This window comes from Mustela erminea, chromosome 2 (genome assembly GCF_009829155.1).
Source record: "Mustela erminea isolate mMusErm1 chromosome 2, mMusErm1.Pri, whole genome shotgun sequence".
Lineage (NCBI taxonomy): Eukaryota > Metazoa > Chordata > Mammalia > Carnivora > Mustelidae > Mustela > Mustela erminea.
The window spans coordinates 142,467,681-142,489,821 of NC_045615.1; the positions used below are offsets into that span (position 1 = coordinate 142,467,681).

Below are 22,141 nucleotides of genomic sequence, written 5' to 3' on the forward strand. Positions count from 1 at the left end.
ACTGACTGTTAGGCCATGTTCTCCTGGGAAGCTCGTTAAAGAACTATTCTTTCTACTGTAACTAGAGGAAATCCCCTCATCTTAGTCGTTCCGGAACACGGAGACATGGCAGACCCTGACAACAGGACGTCTAAGTCTGAGGGTTTAGCACACTTTCCAAGGCTCGGCCAACACTGAGGGGGGTTTAGCACACTTTCCAGGGCTCAGCCAACACTCCTATCCAGAGCAGGGATAACTGGTAAGCCGAAGGCCGGGCTGGGAGTCCCCGAGGGAATTCCTGCTAGGGCTTTCACTAGGACACAGGAACCGTTCGACCCCCTCTCCCCCAGGTCAGCAGAGTTGGACGGGCCTGTGACTTTGTTACACCATGTCCTCTTGTCTAACTCCATCGGCTGCTCTAACCGTGCCTGCTTCTTGATCTGCTTAGGGTAGATACTAACTGCCGCTTCCCGCTAAATGGTTCTGAGAAGGCACCCTGTCTCAGCCTTCCCCTCCCCAAATCCCTTTCAGGCTGCTCAAGCTGTACTTCACTGGCTGATATCGGGGCTTTTGATGTGTGCTCCTTCCCAGGGGAGGCAGGCTCAGGCTGAAATAGCAGCAGATCAAATACAAGTCCTCTGTCTTTCTGTGCTCCTGACTTGGCATGCTGGGGTGCCCTGGGTGCGGGGAGGGGAGTCTTGGGCTCATCTCTTCCGTGTCTCTGCAGTCTCACTGTCTACCATGCAAGGCCGAGGGGGAGCTGGGCACGAGTGGGTGGACGGAGTACCCGTGAGTTCAGAAGGGGCATCTCCCCGAAGGGAGTCCTCTGCCAAGGAAATTGGGCACAGAGTTACGAAGGCAGCATCATCTCTCTATGTCTGCCCCTAGAGGAAGAAAGTGGCGCAATGTCAAATTCGTGAGAACCTGTGGAATGCAGAGCAAATAACACTGACTATGGTTTTAGGAGACCTGGATTCAAATCCCTTCGCGGCCATTCTTTCCATAAGCTTGGGCCAGTCACCTCTCCCCACTGAACCTCTGACATTTTTTATAAAATGAGGGGGTTGGACTGTGTGATTGCTAAAGCCCCCTGTGGCTCTGTGGGATTAAGTATTAGCCAGATTAAAGGTAAATATCAGATAATGCATTCCCATTCTTTTTCTCTTCTTTTTTCCTTTCCTTTTCTTTCTTTCTTTTTTTTTTTTTTTTGAGGCACAAAAGGACTACGAAGCCGGAGTCCCTAAGTCTAGAGCAGTAGCTCTCAGGCACAGCACTCTTACCCCCACAGTGGACTGTCTGGACAGGGAAGGAATTGCTGCTGGCATCTGGTGCCCAGGGGCCCGGTGCGGCTGCTGAGCTGTTACAGCGCACAGGGCAGCTCCCCACAGCAGAGAGCGATGTGGTGGGACACGTCCGGAGCGCTGAGCTTGTGAACCTGCTGTAGACGAAGGCACGGGTTTGCACAGCATATTTAATTCAGTAGTCCTTTAGGTGGCCACGGCGTACCCTTCTTGCTTCCTGAATGTTGTTCATTTTCTCTGCCACAGCCCATTAAATATTTTGCCCTTTATCATTATATTTATAATTTTTTTCTTCAGAGAATATATTTATTTTTCTGATCTGGCTTTTCTCTAATTCTGAACACCATTGATCTTCCTAATTTCTCTCCCGTTTCCCCCCCACACACCCTCCTACCTGCCACGGATCGTGCATCCCTCTTCGGCCCTTTCCTTCTGCCTCCTTCTCTGTCCCTTCCCCACTGGGCTCCTTCTGCCCCACAGTTCACGCTGTCAAACTGCAGCCGGGCAAAGAGAAGTCCTCACGGCAGGACAGGATCGTTCTGTGTCTTCCGTGATGTCTGCATTGATTATGGAAGGACTTGCCGGCATTGGGGCCCCCTTCACCTCGGTGCCCATGTGAGCAGAACATGGTGTTCGAGTGAGGGCTGGTGAGGAAGGTGGTTAAAACATATTCAGGGAGAATGTGTCCAAGAGAAGCTGGAGGGCTCCCCGGTTACAGCAACCATGAGGGTCTAGAATTTCCCCAGTGGTTCCTGCATTTCATGTAACTCTTTTCTTATCATTTTTATGAGACTTCTTAATAAATACATTTATAGGACTAACGAAAAAATTTTGTTATAACATGTATTCCCACTTTTGGTTTCAAAATACGGTCTCTCTGCCCCCTGGATAATGTTGGCATCTCTGGGAAAGAGGTGGCTGGATGAAAAAGCTCATGGCTTGAAGGTGGGAAAGGAACAGACACTGGAAAACGAATCCACTTATCCCAGAACTGCATCGTGGCTCACTGGCATGGTATTTAGTCTAGAAACGTGCGCAGAACGCGCCCCAGGACCCCCTAGCTATGCGGGGCATCTGCCCGCACTCCTCGCGACCCACTTCCCTGCTTCAGAATGTCCTTCTTTGGTTTTTCTCCAGCGACAGTTGAGCAAAAACATCAAGTTTGGGCGGCCACCACCCAGTGCCATTCCCATGAAGAAGGCAGACAGTGGTGAGGCCGGCTTAGAAGAGGATCTGCTCCTGACCAGTCCGATGGAGATTGTGACTCACGAGGACGTCCTCCTCTCAGACACCGAGAACAAAGTAAGGCTCCTCCAGGGAGTGACCTGGTTGCTGATAAGCGAGGGGAGGACGCTGGGCAGTGGCCAGGGCATCCAGAGACTCTGGGCTCTGCGGAGCAGGGAATGTGAGAGAGAAGCTTTTCTGCTGAGTGGCCCGGGGCTGGAGGGCACCCCCTGGTCTGCAGCGAGGCACACTTCGGGGGGCAGCTGGGAGTGGCGAAAGGGAGACGTGCCCTTCACGGTTGCTCCTCAAAGCATCTTCCACTTACTCTTCAAGACTCCGCAGGGCCCACCTTTTCCAGGAAGCCTTGGCCGGCCTTACCCCTGCTCGGGGCTGTCTCCCCTGTGTCTTTGCTGGGCTGGGCATCCTTCATGCTTCTCACACGCCCATACTCATCCGTGTCCATGTAATTGTGCTCTCTCCGTCTCTAAATGTGGAGTTCCTCGAGGACAGACTGGAGTCTCCACATCTCTGTCGCCCCAGGACTCAGCTAGTGCTTACGTAGTAGCACCGAGTGATTACTCGTCAGATTAGACTAATTTAAAGGGAGATGAGAAAAGAAAGAAGTAGGTCCTTCACGAGGCAGAACATATCAAACACGCTATCTTGAAGTCTAGTCTACTTAACGAGGGAAGAAAGTCATATTGGTCTAGCATTGTCCGATCTGAATCTGGTCTTTTGACACTTGGAAAGAAACACCATGACCCCGAATCAGAGTCCTTCCAGCAGCGGGAAGGGCATCCTCGGGCCTCCACTGGGGAAGGAGGCAGGCGCCCAGCAGCTGGAGCAGGGAGCCCTCGAGCTGAGCCACCGGGTCGTCCAGTCTCAACAGAAAGCATTTTCTGTGCCTACCAAGGCGCCTGAAATTACGTGGCTGTTTATTAAAATGGACGTCCCCCCGAAGTCATGCCTGTTATCAGCTAATACATCATCAGGGCGGGAAGAAAGAGAAGTGATTTGTAGGGCAAAGTGAGGAAGGAAAGAACAGGCCATTCCCCCGCTGTTGCCCACTTCTGCCTCTGGCCCTCCTGCCTCCTGGTTCCCAGACAGGTGGGCAGCGGGGGCTGCCGTGGTTAAGTAGGCGGGCGCAGCGCCCCCACCAGGTCCAACCTGTCCAGCGCTAGGCAGCAGCGATGGCCATCAGCCTTCATGCCCTGAGTTTTCCAAGGACTGAAGCAAATGTCCTCACTGTTACTAAGGATCTAAGTGCTGGGGACTGTGGCCCGAGGAAGGACAGGGCTCAGTCCTTCTGCAGGGGCTGCCTCCGTGTAGCTTACATTCTGATGACAGGAGGGTCACATGGCAAGTCAACAGGTACGTGTATAAATGTAATAACTCTGGATCAAGAAAAAGTACTGCACAGAAGGTAAAACAGAGTGATGGAAAAGTGCGTAACAAGGTGGGTGAGGAGCTGCTCTCTAGGCAAGGAGGTCAAAGCAACCGGAGCAGACCTGGGGCTGGGGCCACGTTCTCGCAGAGGGAAGAACAAGCAGAGAGGCCCAGAGATGGGGCTGGGGGTGTCCCAAAAGAAAGCAGGTCTTTGTGGCCCACCAGACCCTGGAGGGGGCAAAGGGAGGAGAGCAAGGTATAGAGGCCAGATTGTACAAACCACAGGAAAAGGGGGCTTCTCATTCTGGGAGTAGTGTCTGATTTGTGTTTCCTTCTTTTTTTTCTTTAAATTTTATTTTTATTTGAGGGAGAGCAAGAGAGCATGAGCAGTGGGGGAGAGGCAGAGGGAGGAGAAGGAGAGAATCCTAAACAGGCTCCATGGTCAGCTCAGCGGACTCTGAGGCAGGGCTCCATCCCAGGACTGTGAGATCATGACCTGAGCCGAAACCGAGAGTCGGACGTCCAACCGACAGAGCCACCCAGGCACCCGATCTGTATTTCCTAAAGATGCTTCTAAGTGTGGTGCTGACATTATTGCTCCGGAGCGGACAATAACCGATAACGCCTGTTTTTAACTATGGGCCATGTAAGGCAGAAGGTACAGCGGGGCCATCAGAAAGGTGCAGGCCATGTGGTGCGGGCGTTCCAGGGCAGGGGAGCAACTGGGCTGGGGCTCTTCAGCTTTTTTCTTCTCCTTCCGTCCTAAGGGTTTTTGCCTCATCCATCTCCTCGGCAGCGAGCACAGCCAGAAGCTCTGAGGTCGGAGGCCGGGTGTGTGACACAGCCCTGCTTCCCAGGTCGGGTGGCTGGAGGGGGGCGCCTGGTCTCAGCCACAGCAGAGACTGAGGTTGGAGACTGCCCAGTTAGAGATGTGCTGGACTCAGGAAAAGAAGCAAGTGTACGCTCCGTGCCTGGAGTCCTTATCTGAGCATTAGCAAAGTCCCCAGTGTGACTTCCGCCAGCTCTCTGCGGGCAGCTACAGCCTTCTCCCCACGCAGCCGAGTCTGGTTATCTGCCCAGAACTTCCTGTTGCGGCGTCTGACTTGAGCGCTCTCTTTACTGTTCCAGTCCAGTGACCCTCCAAGTTCTCAGAGTCCTCTGAATCTGCCTGGAGCCAGAAGTGAGATGGAAGACAAGGTAGTGTGATTTGAACTTCAGTTTTTAGTTTCTTTACTTCAACTTCCATTTTGGACCCTTTTTTTCCAATCCACCGTATCATTTTTCCATTCATAAATGCCGCCTACACCCATTACCTTCAGTTCCTTCAGAACATTACCCCAGTGGTAGATGTTAGAGCGTCCGTTTCCACGGCTTCCTAACTGTGTCAGGTCCTTCAAGACCCTGAGAAGCCATTGGAAAAGGCATTCCAGAACACCTGAAGGTACACAGGTCTGTAAGGAAGAGTTTCCATTTAGAGATGCAAAAACAAAACAAAACACCTCAGCATTTCTCTACTTGTATGTATTTTTGTTTTTTAACTTTTCTGTGTTCAGTTGAAACCTGGGACTGTGCCCACAGGAGTCTCGGGGACCCTTAGAGGCCAGTCCACTAGCCAGAGCAGTCGTCTGCAGAGGCTCCTCCCGGGGCTGGTACAGTGAGCAGAGTGTGTCCGAGTCTTCTGAAGGGGGATGGCCGCAGACTGCCACCGCCCAGACAATGAAGCAGCCCAGATGGGACGATCTAGAAATGCAACCTTGCATTTAAATCTCAGCTGCTGGTACTTCTCTGTGCCTTCAGTCTGGCCCATTTGGCTGGAATGCTTTTTATTCATCCATCTCTTAGGGGGTGGAAATAATGTTTGATTCATCTCTTCAACAAGAGTTCAGAATTTGATACGTATTCTAAAGATAACCATAAAGAAATAATAGCTAGAAGCCCAAAGGCTGGAATTATTTTTCCTTACTTCTGTTTCTTATCATAAGTTATTATTTGCTGAGCATCCATTTTGCTCTTGGAGCTGGCTTGGTCCTTTATCTTTAGCACACAAATATGGAAGGTAATCGCAAAAAGCGAAGCTGTGCGCTAAGCCCCAGGGGCTCTGCATTGCTAGCACGAATGCGGCCCGCTGGCCCTGGCCTCCGCTCCTGCCCCGCCGGTGCCTGGGAGCGGCCGGCTCCGCAGGGAGGGCCGAGAGCGCCCTCTGCTGCGCGCTGGCGCCGTGCAGCTGGGAGCCCTCCCCTTGCCGCGCGCCTGTCGGGCCGGTGCGTTCTCAGGAGTAACAGGTGTGGCTTCTCCTCTTTCAGTGTGGCCTCAGGGTGCAGGCCGAGCTGGGTCTCTCTGACCTGCCTAGATGCGTAGTTTGTCCGGGTGGTGGTTTCTGAGTGCGCCCATCTGCATTCCGGTGCTGCTGGTCACCCTGAGCGGCTGCTCTCACCCCTGGGTGGTACATTTCTGCCCTTCCTTTTTGCGCCAGGGCCTCGCCCTCTCATGGGCTTGGTGCACTCAACTCAGTGCTCTGTGGCCTTGGAGTGATTGTGCTAGAACATTTTTGTGGGTACCAATTTCATACCCTAAGCACGGTCGATCTAGTTTGTTGCATTTCCTTTATTTTTCCTAAAAATATTTACTGAGCACTTGCCAAATGAGATTTGCAACATGGTCATAAAGGGGACTGAAAAGAGGAAAAAGACACATTCCCTGCCTCAGAGGGACTAAGGTAGAAGCTGAGGGATGTTTGCAGGTGTCTGAGGTCATGTCTTAAATGAGAGAGTCATTAGCACAGAGTTGAGCTGGTCCAGGGCTCAGCAAACTATGACTTATTTCAGGCTCCGTGGTCATAGGGTCCAACCAGGACACTCCCCCTTGTTGTGCTCTTCCTTTGCAGCCCAAACGCAGCTGAAGACAATGGGCAGTGGGCATGGCTGTGTGCCCGCAAAACTTTAAGTGCTAAATTAAGTTATGCGCAGGATTGCGCCCCCTGGCTATGTTACCCCCCCCATCTACTCTAACCTTCCCCCTCCCCATATTTTTCAAAGTAGGAAAATTAGTCTGTGAAAGGTTAAATGACCTTTATGAGTTGATGCAAATAACACTGGCAGAACAAATCGTGCTCCCCTCACAGTCCCAGTGAGTGCCACCTGCTCCAAGCCATCCCCGGGGGCCGGGCTGGGCCAGGTGCGGGCTCCAGCAAGGGCTGTGGCTCTGATGGGGACCATGTGGTTTCCTCTCCATACAGGTGGCTCCCGTTAAACCATCTCGGCCAAAAAGGCACTTGTCTTCTGCTGGAACCATCGAAAGTGTCAACCTGGATGCCATCCCCCTAGCCATCGCTCGCCTGGACAACAGTGCCGCCAAGCACAAACTGTCCGTAAAGCCGAAAAACCAGAGGGTGTCCAAGAAGCACCGGCGACTTGCCAGGGTATGAGGGGCCCATCCCGGCTGACCAGGCAGCTGCCCGTGCTTGCTGGCGCTAATTCTACCCAGTAGGGCGGTGCCATGAGGGGCCAGTAGAAGGAACTAGGTCTGTCTCATCAGGAACCTGGTGAGTTGCAGTGAACCAGGGCAAAGCAAGCCCGTTTACTTTCCATCGCCCTTTCTAACATGCCTGCCTGGGGGCTGGTGGGCCCCAGAACGAGAGGCTGTCCTTTGAAGGCCCCCAGGCCCTCTGTGTTGGCTTTGCCCCTGCCGTGTGACCCAGCTTTCCTGCCACAGCTCAGCCAGAGGGTCTTTGGTTTGACTAGGGTGGCCTTTGAGGTCACAGGTTTCAGGGTACACGACGTGCAAAGCTCATTTTTTCTCATCTTTCTCATGCTGGACTATTGGTTCTCCTGTGATTCATTTGTATTCAGCAAAAGGAACTTGAGAATGACCAACAAAGGGGCCAGAAGTCAACACGAAGTGATGTGTTTTCCTCCACCCGCACAACTTATTCCCAGTGTTCTGGCCTGGGTTTACTGAGCTCCATACTTAGGAACAACTGCCCCTTCTTCTGAGATTAAGAGGGCCACGGGCACTGTGAATAGGGTGGGTAATCGTTGCCTGTTGGAAAGGAAAAGGCTAATTCTTTCTTTCCTTACCAATGTTAGGATGGACCACATGAACATGGTGGCCTTCTGTATCAGCTCTCGCCGGACCAGAACGGACACTCGGGAGAAGACAAGCCAGTCTGGCATGAAGAAGAGCCAGAGCTGCTGGACTCTGAAGAAGAGAAGAGATGCCAAGAGGAATACTGGCTAGAACTTGAGGCCAAGTGCAAACGGCAGAAGGCCGAGGCAGCAGAGAGGAAACGTCTGGAAGAGCAGAGGCTCCAGGCCCTGGAGAGGAGGCTTTGGGAGGAGAACAGAAGGCAGGAACTCTTGGAGGAGAAAGGAGAAGACGAGGAGCGAGAGAGGGCAGAACTGCAGCTGGAGGCCGAAGAGAGGCAGCGCCAAGAGGAGAGGCGGAGACTGGAGGAGCAAGGTGGCCAAGGGCGGAGGGAGCAGGTGGACGGAAGGCACCTCGAGGCCCCAGAGCAGCTGCGCCTCCAGCGCCGCGCTCAGCAGGAAGAGCAGGCGGTGTGGAGCGGCGCGGAGGCTGAGACGCCGCGGCAGCTGCAGGAGGAGAGGCAGCTGAGGGAGCTCAGGAGGCAGGAGGAGCTGGAGGAGCAGCAGAGGCTTGAAGCCGAGAAGCAGCGACGGCAAGAGGAGGAGCAGCGGGAAAGGGAGGAGCAGCGGCTGCGGGAAGAGGAGCAGCGGGAAAGGGAGGAGCAGTGGCTGCGGGAAGAGGAGCAGCGGCGGTGGGAGAAGGAGCAGCGGGAAAGGGAGGAGCAGCGGCTGTGGGAAGAGGAGCAGCAGCGGCGGGAGGAGGAGCGGCGGCGGGAGGAGCAGCGGCAGCTGGAAGAGGAGCAGCAGCGGCGGCGGGAGGAGCAGCTGCGTTTGGAAGAGGAGCAGCAGCGGCGGGAGGAGGAGCAGCGGCGTTTGGAAGAGGAGCAGCGGCAGCGGGAGGAAGAGCAACGGCAGCTGGAAGAGGAACAGCGGCGGCGGGAGGAGGAGGAGGAGCAGCGAGAATGGGTGGAGAAGCGGTGGCTGGAGGCAGAGGCAGCTGCCAGGAGGAGGGCAGAGCTGGGAAAGCGGGAGCAAGTGGAGGCCCTGAGGAGGCCGGAAGGGGAGCGTCGGGAAGCTGCGAGAGGGCACGAGGAGAAGTGGCAGCAGCTGGACGAAAAAAGGGGCTTGAGGAGTCCAAAGATGGACTTTGCAGAGAAACCCCGGAAACGAGAGCCCCTGCAGCCCGAGAAGCAAAGCGAAAGCTCCGAGGAATCTAAGATTTGTGAGAAGCAGAGTCAGGACGCCGTGCCAGCCGGAGAGCAGCCCGGACAGCGCGGCGACGGTCCGGAGCCTGACCGTCGTGCGCGTCGGGAAGAGAGACCAGAAACTAGCGCGCAGCCTCCCCAGAAACAAGAGGCGCAAGTGGAAGTGACTCCCGGGGAGAAGAAGGAAGCCACTGCCCCGGAAAAAGACAGAAAGGGGGAGGAACTCCGGTGGCAGGAAGTGGACGAGAGGCAGAGCATGCCAAGGCCCTACACTTTCCAGGTGTCATCGGGAGGGAAACAGATTCTCTTCCCCAAAGTCAATCTGAGCCCGGTGACACCCGCGAGAGATGCGGGACTTGCCTCTGCTCCCCACGCGCCAAAGACCCCGCGAGCCGGCGCGGCCTCCCACGCCCTGCCCTCCTCCCTGAGTGTCCCCCACACAGCCATTCTGGTCACGGGAGCGCAGCTCTGCGGCCCGGCGGTCAACCTGAACCAGATCAAGGACACAGCATGCAAGTCCCTCCTGGGCTTGTCGGAAGAAAAGAAGCACGTTGACGTCCCTGCCCTGGAGAACCCGCCCCGAGCGCCTGTCGACCCCCGGGCAGGCAGCGGGAAGGTCAGGGCCGCCCAGGAGTCTCCGAGCAGTGCGGCCGCCCTCGCCGAATGGGCGTCCATTCGGTCCAGGATCCTGAAGAACGCGGAGGGCGAGCAGCCTCGGCCCGGTGACGAGCACCCTCCCCGGGCCCGCAGTGATTCCCGCGGGAACCTCCGGAGGACCCCCCCAGTAAATGCCAAGTTCTCCATTATGCCCGCTTGGCAGAAATTCTCTGACGGTGGCACCGAGACCTCCAAACAGAACACAGAAGCAGAGAGCACGAGAAAAAGACCCTCGCTGGGCCCCGGGGTGCCCCAGCCCCTGGATACTAACGAGCTCCCCAAGGGTGCAGAGAAACCAGAGCCAGCAGACACCACGGAGGGGTGCAAATTTGCCAAAGACCTCCCGTCTTTCCTTGTCCCCAGCCCTGCTTACCCGCCGCAGAAGGCAGGGGCCCATTCGGAGCCCGGGGCCACTTCGGACGCTGAGACCAGCAGCGGGAGAGGGAAGCCAGACCCCTCGATGCCCGGCCAGGAGGAAAAAGCCTCACCGTTTGGCATAAAACTGAGAAGGACCAACTACTCCTTGCGCTTCCACTGCGACCAGCAGACGGAACAGAAGAAGAAGAAGAGGCACAGCAGCACGGGGGACAGCGCGGACGGCGGCGCTCCGGCCCCCGGGGGCACCAGGGGAGAGAAGGAGCCTGAAGCCGTGGCCGCCAAGCCGGGCCCGTCCCTGCCCCCCGAGAGGAAGCCCGGCCTGTCCGCCTGGAAGGACTCGGCCGAAAGGGCCCCCCCTTCTCCCGCCGCCGCCCCGGGGCCCCCACCGGCCGCGGAGCACGACCGCGCGGCCCACAGATCGCCGCTGGCGCCGAAGCCGGCGCTGGCCCCCAAGCCTGCGGGTCAGACGCCGCCCCCGTCGCCGCTCTCCAAGCTGAGCAGGCCCTACCTGGTGGAGCTGCTGGCCCGCCGGGCGGGGAGGCCGGACCCGGAGTCCGGCGAGCCCGCCAGGGAGCCCCAGCAGAGCAGGGAGCCCCGGCCGCCGTCGCCGCCGCCGCCCCCGGAGCCGAGGAAGGCGCCGCCGAGGGACGAGGAGGAGGCGGTGGAGCCCGAGCGCAAACCCGCTTCCCCGGCTCCGCCGGCCGCCCGGCCCGAGAAGCCCTGCCCGACCCCCGAGCCCGGGAGGAGAGGTAGGTGGCGGTCGGGGGCATCTCGGCCTCGCTCCGGCGCCGCGCGTGGGGCCCAGCGGGAGCCGGGGCGGCCGCTCGATGGTCCCGACCCGGCGCGTCGCTTCCTCCGCTGCGCAGGGCCGGCGACGTGGCCGACGGGCGGGCCGCTGCTGCCGCCCGGAGCGACACGCTAGGGGTCGGCCGTGCACACGAGATGCCGGCCTGATTAGCGCGTGTCCTTCATCCTCCGCGGGGCCGTGCGGGGCTGGTCCCCACAGGTTCCCCGGAGGAGGTCCTCTGGGCAGCGGCCGCAGCGTCGCCCGAGGCGCTTTCTGGGTGCACAGGCCGCTCCCCGGCAGTTTGGGCCAAACGCGCTGCCACGGCCCGGCAGCCTGGCTCTGGAGGCCTCCTGCTAGAACCTGCAGAGCAGCTGCAGTCCCTCCGGTTTCTCCAGAGTGGCCAGGGCCGCTCGGAGGGGCCTGGGGCCCCTGAGAACGTCATAGGATACTTTCTTTTTTGTTTTGTACAGTTGGAGGTAACGTTCAGAAAGATAGTCCAGAAATTCTGTTTCTCAGAGAAATCCCCCCCACCCCAGGTTTATTAGGAAACCCGTAGGCCTTCTCTTTTGTTGGACTGTTAGGTGGAGAGTGATTTTTGCCGAGAAAAGAGCTGTTTGCCCAGCAGTACTGGTGTGGTGACTTGCCTTACGGAAGGAAGGTCTTATTGTCTTTTTTAACCAAGCCTTGGACGGCAGGTAGATCCTGCGGTCTCCAGACCATTTCTCCCTCATTTGTTTGTCTTGCTGATGAGAAGCCCAGTCTCAGTTTTTTCTTTTGTGTTTCTGTTTTTCCCCCTGTGCTGGGCCCTGGGGGGGTCACCATGGTAGTCCCACAAGCGGGTAAGAGCTGTCCCTTAGTTCCCCATAGCCTCGCAGGACTCGTACTGGCAGTCCCCACCTTGGCCTTCGAGCTAGGTGTTTTGGGGGCCCTGGCTCTTAGAAGTCTGAAAAGTTGGGGTACCAGATGTGGAGTCCAAACCCTTTGCTCCCCAAGGAGAAGCTCGGAGTTGTGGGCTCCGTCCCAGTTGTGGGTTCATGGTGAGGCTGTGCTCCAGCTTCTCCAGCCTCCTTCCACGTGGGGTTTTTCTCGTGCACCCAAGGTGTAGGAGTTCTTGGATTTCTTTTAAAGGAAACTGTTGCATATGTAGCTGTGTATTGGGTGTGTCCATGCGAGGAGAGGAGTTCGGGATCCTTCTTTGTTGCCATCTTAACTGGAGCCCCATTTTCAGTTTTGACATTAGCTTTTGTGTCATTAGCTCTTATGATCTCCCTCTCACAGTCTGGGGGGCTCTATCACTCTCCTTAGCTTTCCCCAGAGAAATAACAGTTGTGCTTCTTTCTCATAGAGAAGTCCCTTTATTGTAATTTTCTACCAAAAACCCTAACTGCCCCTGTTTTCTTTCCCAGGATCCAGATTCTGGGCTGTCAGGCTCTGCTAACTGAATTTTTCTTTATTTGCTAGAAAAGAAGCAAGGGCCTCGTGCCCTGGGGGTACCGTCCAAAGACCACTGGGGTTTTCCCACACCATGCTAGGCCAGGCTAGGCCAGGCTGACGGTGTGTTGGACTGAATGCCCTCATCAGAATAAAAATGTTAAAGCCTGGATCTCCAGTTTCCTTTGTTAATTGTGTGCCTGTAGTGCTGTCATTAGCTAAAACCCCTGGAGCTCCGCATGCATTTAGGGTGAAGTTCACTGAAACAAGGGGGACATAAATCTGTTGCAAATCATGGTGCTTCCTTTTATTTTCTTTGGCCAGCTGCTTGACAGCTCTGGCTTTGTCATAAAGCAGCGGGCAAAGAGCTGGTCAGCTCTGCTAGGTTCTTGTGTTTGTATTAATAGTAACCTCACAGTGTGCTAAAAGCAAAGGAGTGAGGAGAGCCGACAAGGGGCAGCGTTACTAGTTCTCTGGCTCCCTGCACTTGGTGCTTCCACCTTCGGCGGGGGCGCTGTCAATACACTGTTTGTTCTAGTGGCCTTCTGGAATATGGTCTGAGTGAGGATGTCTGTGCCAGTCCAAATATTAAATATTAGAAAAGCTTAATTTCATTTTTCTTTTTAATATAAACATACTCAGAAATTCTGACCTTTTCTTCCTAACTTAGGCCCAGTGAATGGCCTGACACATTCCCTAGGGCACACACACCCTTTATTTTGTAGGCCACTGGTGTAAAAGAGACTTCATCCCCAAGGCTGAGGCCAGTGAGAACCAGTCCATAGGCTGAGCCACTGGGAGGGCTCTGACTCTGAATCCGCCCCGGGTGGGAATGAAAATAACAAAGGTAATCCCCCCGTTTGTCCTCTAGAGGTCATCTCGTTCTGAAATTTCCACCTCCTTATGGTGTGTGGAACCGATCGTAAGTGGCCCTTTCTCTAAGCATTTACTGCCTTCAGGAGCTGTGGTTCAAACCCTGTAAGGCCGGGATGGACTTGCTCGTGTCCCCAGAACCCGAAGGAGGGCATCTGAATGGCCTGTGCCCCCCCTCGTCCACTGAGTTCAGAATGAGAAAGAATAGGTTTAAACAAAATGTTTTACTCGGGCTTCTTCTTCCCCCAACTCTGATTTTTCCATGACCCTGTGGTAGCTGTCTGGACCAGTCCGAAGTCGGTGATCTAGAACTTTACTTCAGAATATGAGAGTCGGTGCCATTGTTTGTTGAAGGCCTTTGGGCAGCCTTGGCTGAAATTCAGACAGAAGCCCCATTTTACCTTCCTCAGATGTTTTCTGTTTATCGATCCCCGGCTCTAATCCGGACCTGTTAGGCCCTTTCTCATACTGTATTAGTACCTTTTTAAAGTCCAGTCATAACTCCAGAACGTGCTATTCAAGCCACAGTTCTAAGGAAATAAAAATCTGGCTAGTGATTTACCTTTTCAAATAAAAAAATAGGCAATTATACTTTAAAGGTATTTTGACCCTTGTGATAAAACACCTGTCAAACTGTTGTCAGGAAACTGGCCAATGGTTTTAATGACCTTCAGATGGAATGTTTAGTGTAGAAATCCTTTTACATAATTGCTTTAAATAGAAACCATTTCGATCTTGGCAGTTTGGTTTTCAGACATTTTACAAACAGGTGTTACACGGCCCTTGAGTAAAAAACCCAAAATTTATTAAATTAGTCCCCATGTATCTAGAGCTTCTCAGTTAAGCATAATGCTTAAAGTGGTGAATGCACTTGACCCTTGAACATCATGGGGGTTAGGGGGCGCCAACTTCCTGCACAGTTGAAATCGTGTATAACAGTTGACTCCCCCAAAACTTAACTATTAATAGCCTACAGCTGACTGGAAGCTTTACTAATAATGTAATCAGTTGATTAACTCGTATTTTGTACATTACTGAATTTATACAGTAAAGTAAGCTGGAGGAAAGAAAATGTTATTAAGAAAAACATAAGAAAGATAATACATTTACAGTACTGTGCTGTATTTATAAAAAAAAAAATCCACATAGAAGTAGAATTGAACAGGTCAAACCCCTGTTGTTCAAAGGTCAACTGTATTTAATTTTTTTGGTTAACTAAAGATTAATAAAAAATACCTTTCAGGGATTTTGTTTTTTAAATACTTCCAAAGTATGCCAGTTTTCTTCACTGTGTTAGATCATACCTGAATCTTTATTTGATGATTAGGGATAGTGTAACCAAGACTCACTGTAATAGGAATTCTCTTTGTATAGTGTTATAGATCTAAAAGGTATAGAAAAGCAGAATCTGCCCCTTTTTTTGCTTGAATTCCTAATTTGATTTTCTTTGGTTCTTCTCTATATAAAGTCGAGTTGCCTGAGAGCCCTGTTTGGTAAGGTTCTAGATCATCAAACTGTGAACTTGTAGTAGATTTCAGAAGAGCAGGACTATGGTGGGCCCTTTTCCTTTGAGATAGTAAAGGATTCAGAAGAGCAGGACTATGGTGGGCCCTTTTCCTTTGAGATAGTAAAGAATGATTATCTCTAAAAAGGCATAATTTTTACTTGAGGGAAAAGAAGGGGATGATTCTCAAAAACCGAACAGGTCACTTGTAAAGCAGTTACTCTATGCCAAGCCCTGTTCTGAATGTTCGGACGCCCACGATCTCTTCATCTTCTGGCCAGCCTGAGGAGGTGTGCGCCATTATCATGGCTACTTAGGGATTAGAAGACCTTAGGGAGGTTCAAGTAACTTTAGTTTGACCTGCGGTCAGACCCAGGGCTGCTCAGTTTAAAAGCCCAATTACTCAACCTCTGCTGCCCGTCTCCTGCGGAGCACGTTTGCCCGGGTCACACGGTGGAGGCCGTCAGCCACAAGAAAAGCACAGACTGGAAATCAGAAGTCCTAGGTTCAAACTCCAGCCTGGGCAGAGTGACCTCAAGCATGACCCTGGCTTGCTGTGGACGCTTATATTCCCGTCTGTCAGCGGAAAGCACTGGACCAAAATCAGTTTCCTCCAGCAGCCGCATCAGGTAGAACAGCCTCCTTGTATCTCTCCCATCCTTTGGGGTTTCACATAGAATGTTTGGAGAGGGGTTGAAAAGCAATAAATAAGAACAATAAATCAAATAACAGCCTGGGTCCCCTGTAGGCCTGAGATTTTCTGACACTGGAGATCTTATTTTTACTTCCATTTTGAGGGAAGGAAAATGCTTTTGTGTTTCTGTCGATCAAAGTTGTTACCTCCCCATGCAGAGAAGTCTCTGAGGCATCCGTACAGAGTTCATTTCAGGAAAGGCCATTGAGTATTTCATGTCATGAGCTGTAGGGGGTGCGGGATCCCGAGTGAGCAGTCTCACCGCGAACCTGCTTTCCACCTTTCCCCGTTCTGAGCACAGTTCTGTGGGTGGCAGGGCCGGGCTGGGGGCTCGGTGTGCTGGGAGGGCAGGTCTCCAAACCACCAGATGATCCTCAGACACGTTTCAGCTCAGGTCTGACACTGTCTACCTAGAGATAGCATCAGGCCCCACCGGTTAAGGGCTCAGTCCCACAGGCCTGTCCCCACTTTAGATGCCATTTCCAAGGCCAGGCCATCACCTGTGCTTCCGGTCCACTTTGAAATCAGAGATTCTCATGACCCCCTCCTTGGGTTCAGTTAATTTTCTCAAGTAGCTCACAAACTCAGAGAAACATTTTACTTTCTAGATGACCATTTTATTACAAAAGGCTATAATTCAGGAACAGCCAGATGGAAATGATACAGAAGGGCAAGCTATGGGGAACGGTATGGAGCGTTCTCTGCTCCGAGAGCACACCGCTCCCTTCAGATCTCTTCGTGTTCACCAAGCAGAAACTCCCTGAAACCCCTCCTTTTGGAATTTTATGGAGGCTTCATTACATAGGCGTGACTGATTAAGTCCTCAGCCATTGGCAACTGAACTGTCTCTAGTCCCTCTCCACTCCTGCAGGTTGGGGGGTGGGGGGGTGGGAAGAAAGGATCCAGCCTCTCCAGTCACGTGGTTGGCTCTTCTGGCAACCAGCCCCATCCTTAGTGTTGGGTCCCAGAGTCATCTCTTTAATAGAGTTAGAGACAACTTACGCTCTCGTTGCTTAGGAAATTTCAAGGGTTTTAGGAGCTCTGAGCTCTAGAAATGGGCACAAAGGCCAAATACACATTTCTTTTTAAGAAAATGTTTTTAAAGTTTAATCTCTGCACCCAGTGTGGGGCTCGAACTCATGATTCAGAGATCAAAAGGCACATGCTGTACCAACTGAGCCAGCCAGGTGCCCCCAAGTACATATTCTAAATCACAGTATTGGGGCATCTGGGCAGCTCGGTCATTGAAACCTCTGCCTTGGGCTCAGGTCATGATCCCAGGGTCCTGGAGTCAAGCCCCACATCGGGCTCCTTGCTCAGCAGGGAGTCAGCTTCTGTCCCTCGCCTTGCTCGTGCCCTCTCGCTCTCTCTCACAAATGAATAAATCTTTAAAAGATAAATCACAATATCTCAGTCTCTTTTTCCGCAGAAAAGCCGGCTCTTCAGAGCAGGCACTCTTTGGATGGCTCCAAAGTCGCGGAGAAGGCGGACACCGCGCAGCCGCTGTGGATAACGCTGGCGCTGCAGAAGCAGAAGGGCTTTCGGGAGCAGCAGGCGACGCGGGAGGAGAAGAAGCAGGCCAGGGAGGCCAAGCAGGCAGAAAAGCTCTCCAGAGAGAATGTGAGTGTCCGTCCGCAGCTTTCACTTTGCCCTCCCGGAGTTCGGCTCTCTTTCAGGTTGCCGGGCCTACGGGAAAGCCAAAAGCCAGAGCAGAAGCAACCCGGCTGAGCGGCGGAGAGCGCCTGGGCCAGAGCAGAAGCCGAGCCCCGCTCAACCGGGGCGGTGCGCTCCGGGTTTGCTGTGGTTTCCTCGTGTTCTTCCCTTACCTGGACTCCGGAGGACCCGGGACGAGCAGGGACCCAGGCCCGCGGCCACACGAGAACTAGGAGCGGGATCGCACTTGAGCAGGGACTTGGGAGGAAGATCCGAGTCTTGTCTGCGGCCCTGAATTGCCGGGCTGCTCGCTGGGCCTCTGCAAAGTGGCTTCCGTTGGAGCCGCGCTGCTCCGCAGTTGGCGTCTCGGCCCCGCGCTGCTCCCAGGTGCGGTGCAGCTGCCCCGCGACGGGCAGAGGTTGCGGGCCAGCGGCCAGAGGGCCCCATGGCCTTGCACGGTCAGACTTCCCGTGTCCCCAGGCTGACAACCCACGTGCCCGACTCTCCCCCAGGTCGGCGGCGGCCTGCAGCCCGGAGGCGGCGGTGGCGGCAGGGCCGGGTCCCCGCACAAGGCCCGCGCCCCGCCGGAGGAGAAGCAGCCCGAGACGGCGGCGTCCAGGCTTGAGCGCAGGGAGCAGCTGAAAAAGGCCAACACGCTTCCTACATCTGTGACAGGTAGGGAGAGCAGGTCCCTGCCTGTGTCGCGTGGTGACAGGCTTGTCTCCGAGCTGCCCTGTGTCCGTGAGAGCGAGCTTGAGCGCAGCCCGCGAGGCCCGGCAGAGCACAGGCTGCCTCCCCCACCCACCCCGGCCTCTCGGAGGAGCGTCTGCGAAATCCCACCGGAGCCTCCACCACGGGCGTGTGCTGGTGCACGGTTCCCTCACCCTTGGGGCCGCAGGGAGGTCTCGGATTTGTAGCATTTGACAGTTTTCACGGGGTAAACCCTCCCGCTGCAGCCAGTTTCCGGTTCCCAGTGTGGTATCCGCTGGTCCCCCGAGTTCCTGAATGTGACCGGGCCCTCGCCGCGCCCCGGCGGCCTCTAGTCCCCGCGGTGTGAGCTGCACTAACCTGCTCCTGCCGGGGAGACTGGAGACCCTAAGATCGTCTCAAGGAAGGAAGAGGCAAGGTTATAACAGGATTTGGGGGAAAGGGTGAAGTTTAGGTACGATTCAATGGAGTGGGGTTTTGACAGGTTCAGGACAGAGCAAGAGTTGTCTATAAAGGGGCTGATTTCAAACCTGGGCTGAAAAGTGGACCCGGGTCTTGTTTCCAGGCAAAAACTGGATGGTCTCCACTTACTGAGGGGATTTCAAAAAGCAAGTTTCTGGCCAGCATGACTTTAGAGGGCAAGGCTTTCCAGCTGAGTTGTTTATGAAACACTGCTGTTAATATATTCGGGACACATAAAGACATTTTTTAAAAAAATTCTTTATTCTGTTAAAGCGATCCTGTAACATTTCAAACTATTTCCTTGTTACAAATCACTTGAAGGATGGAGAGGAGTTGGCGCGAGCTTTCTCCCAGCGGTTAGCAGAGCACCTGTTTTCCCTTCTGGGCAAGCACCCAGAGACCCGGACTGTTTTATGCCTCTGTCACCTGCTAGCTCAGGTTTGGAGATATAAAGAGGTCCTGCCCTGGAAGCTCTATATACTGTTCTGGTGAGGAGAAAAAAACAACTATATTAGAAGAGCACTTTGGAGCACTGTGTAATTTCTCAGAAACTTCACGGACGTAATTCCATTTGATCTTACACCCAGGACCTGAGGGTTCTAACCATATGGGTTATCACAGGGATCATTCTTTCAAAATAAAATTCCAAAGTCAGGGATCACACCTTTCTCTGTGTGACTTCTGTGGAAGTGCCAGAGACTTAATGCAGTTCAGAGTGGCTCTGCTCAGTGAAGCAAACGTTTGTTTCGACATATTTGTCTTTTGTATCAGTATTTCCCGACTTCTTTCCGTGGGTAGGCCATTGCCACGGGCACTAAATAGGACTCCGAGATAAGCTCGGATCCCTCACTTTAAGAAGCCTTTAAGGTCAGGTGAAGAAAGAACTGGGAGACAAGCCTGGCAGTGGTCAGAGCTGGCAGGAGTAGGGGCCTCGGGTGGGCGGGCGGGGGCGGGGGATGGCGGGCAGCCCAGGCCTGCTCGGGGGAGAAGGTAGCTTTTGACCTCACCAGTTAGATAAATTCAGGCTACTGGTTGGATGTTTGTCTTCACGGAACTGTCCAGCTGGATAACTAGAATCACAGCATTTACCTTTTATTTTCTATCATGGAGGCATAGCTTCTGTGCATAAAAATTAGGCTTCCAGAAACTCTGAGATTAAATGCAGCTGCACTATCGTTCTGTAAGCAGTAGTTGTGATCACATCGCTTGCTTTCCCTAATCCTTCTCACTAAAGAAGCCCAGCGTCTCACGGGGTTTCCTTTCTGAATCTTGTACTTCTAACTCCTCAGAACGAGGCTCTGACTTACGCTTATCCTTTCCCTTCAAAACGCAACCCAGTGGAGATCTCGGATTCTGCGCCCCCCGCGCCGCTGGTGAAAGAAGTCACCAAGAGGTTCTCAACCCCGGATGCTGCCCCGGTGTCAACAGAACCAGCCTGGCTGGCTTTGGCCAAAAGGAAAGCCAAGGCCTGGAGCGACTGTCCGCAGATCATTAAGTAGGGCGACTTTCATCCACTTCTGCCAGCTCTTGGCTCCTCTCTTGCCCTTGTTATTTATTTTTTATATGAGGTGAAGACACCACACTAGGGAAAAGCAGCATGTGTTATAGGCTCTAAAATCATGTGCAGAAACTGAATCGGCGGCATTCCTTGTCAAGTGTATTTGCACAATCCTAGATCCTGGTGCCTGGGGCTCCTCCTTGTTCTCAAGAGAAACTTCCATTCGAGGGACCACGTGAAGCAGAATCTCCAAACTAAGAATTTTTCACAAGAGCCTACTAGGCGCCTTCTACACATACACATGCACACACCATTTAGAACAGGACTTTTGCCAATCTTTTAAATGATTTTTCGGTTCTCCAACTTATTTAATCTGGAACATTTACCCTACCATATGTTTTTTCCTTTTCTACAATCATGGTGAGAGAAAGGGCCATACAGACAGAAACAAGATGCCAGTTCTCCTGAGTGCACTGAGTAACTGGGAATCCTAACAGCCTGGCTGCCGTCTCTGCCCGTGTCTGCTTTTCTGACGTCCCCTCATCTGCACCTGACACAGCACATCTCCTCACCCTTCCGCCACACTGATGTCCCATAGGTCCTGTCATACCAGTGCTCTCCGTAAAGACGTGTTAAACATTTGGCCCATGTGGCTCCGAGGGAACATTTTTATTTAGGATCATGAAGAAAGGAAGCGACAGGTTGCCTTCCCAGCTCCGAGAATCTCCCCCAGTGCGGTGGTTAAGGCGTCCAGCTCCGTCTCCTGCCTTCCGAGTTAGAGCCTGTGAGTCCGGGCCGGGAAGGTCTAGCAGACGAATTCTGACACATCCCAAAGGAGTACCGGGGGATACACTGCTTCCAGGGTAATCGAGCTTTTAAAACTCTGAAGGGGAGGCTCATTTTACCCAAATAAGTGAGAGGAAAAATAAAAAAACAATCCCCCAAGCCAGACTTCTACTCTAAGATAGGAGAAGCTACTGACGTTGAATGTCTCTGAATATTCCTTAGGTCTTTAGGGAGATTTTAACAGGAAGCCAAGACTTGGAGCCTTTGTACTGAGGACTTCTGTGGAAGTTTCTTCACCATAGTTGAGTGATTCATATTCAGTCAGCTGTTCAACGGCATTTATAATTTTGAGCATTCACCTTGGTACCTTTAAAAACCACCTCCGAGTCTTCAGTGGCCTTGCTGCTATCCGTACACGTGGTCCAGAGAAGGGACGTGGCAGTTCAAAAGCATGAGGCACAGACCCACCAGCAAAGCCACACGTTGCCAACACGGACATTACAGCGCACGGGGGTGGCACATTCTCCTCGGCCGGAACCGAGCCCCACAGTAGAAGTACACCTCTCTCGCCCAGTGCATGGGGAGCTGCATTCCTTTTTCCTCTCTTGCAAAAACACATCTTACCATCATCCATCGTTATTTGCCTCTACGCAGAGCTCATTTGACTGGCAACGTATCGTTGCTGTCACTCCCCGTGTAGAAGGCATTTTCTTTCTGGAAACGATGGCTCAGCCCCATGGTTAGCAGCGGGCAGGTGTGGTCAAGCGGACAGTTGTACCCTTGCAAGTTGGCTTTAATGTTCTATAGACCAGCCCTTCCATCTGTTAAGAATCAGTGTAACTAATTTTCTTTTATTTCTGTGGGAAGCAATTAATAGCCCGCTGCATGTTTTCCACACCGATGTTCATTTCTAAATCAGACGTGGCGGCATTTGTTCGTTCTCCGTGGTGTCACTACAGACAGAACACACTTTCTAATGGGAGTCTTCCCACTAGAGCCCTGGTCTGCAGGGCAGCGAGAATCCTGAACTTTTCCTCTCTCCCGCCAGCTCTGGGGGACACCGCAGTGAGGGTGGAGGACGGGGAAGCAGTCGGGTCACTGGCGAAGGGTCCTAGGTGAGCCACCGCTGCTGGCGCACATGGCACCGAGCACACACAAAGTAGGAGAAAATACCTCAGTTACACAGTTTCTCTTCAAGTCTTCAAAAGTAAAAGGGTACACTGAGGACAGGATAGTCACAGCACTTACTTCCAGCAACTTCTAAAGGGTCCATGTTTAATATTTCGTGTAAAATGGCTCCAAATTTGCACTAAATACCAATGAAGTGTTATTTTGCTTTAGTTGTGTTGCAGTCTTTTCTGATCAACGAACTATGGGGGAAATTCTGTAAAAAGAACTTTTTTTTTTAAATGAATGATTGCTATGTTAAATATGTTTGTTTGTTTTTTTTTAACTTAAACGTACTTCTCTTGGCAAAGGTAACAGATTAACCTCTGCTCATAAACATATATATATATATATATAAATAACTAT

General features: G+C 53.1%; 2 protein-coding genes across 5 annotated transcripts in view; one reads left to right on the forward strand and one right to left on the reverse strand.

Moving 5' to 3' along the window:
* CRACD (capping protein inhibiting regulator of actin dynamics) overlaps nt 1–21,571 on the forward strand; it is a 268,869-nt gene extending 247,298 nt beyond the window's left edge. For 2 of the 4 annotated variants that reach the window (XM_032334353.1, XM_032334355.1), the window contains 7 exons: nt 2,418–2,582; nt 5,019–5,087; nt 7,126–7,308; nt 7,976–10,961; nt 16,916–17,121; nt 17,667–17,829; nt 19,663–21,571. In XM_032334353.1, the coding sequence (XP_032190244.1) occupies nt 2,418–2,582; nt 5,019–5,087; nt 7,126–7,308; nt 7,976–10,961; nt 16,916–17,121; nt 17,667–17,829; nt 19,663–19,823 (3,933 nt within the window). In that variant the 3' untranslated portion in view covers nt 19,824–21,571. The remainder of the gene's footprint in view (nt 1–2,417; nt 2,583–5,018; nt 5,088–7,125; nt 7,309–7,975; nt 10,962–16,915; nt 17,122–17,666; nt 17,830–19,662) is intronic. The other 2 variants (XM_032334354.1, XM_032334356.1) reach the window with 1 other exon arrangement.
* AASDH (aminoadipate-semialdehyde dehydrogenase) overlaps nt 19,867–22,141 on the reverse strand; it is a 42,327-nt gene continuing 40,052 nt past the window's right edge. The window contains exon 17 of the mRNA XM_032334366.1: nt 19,867–21,992. The gene's annotated coding sequence lies outside the window, so the exon portion shown is untranslated. The remainder of the gene's footprint in view (nt 21,993–22,141) is intronic.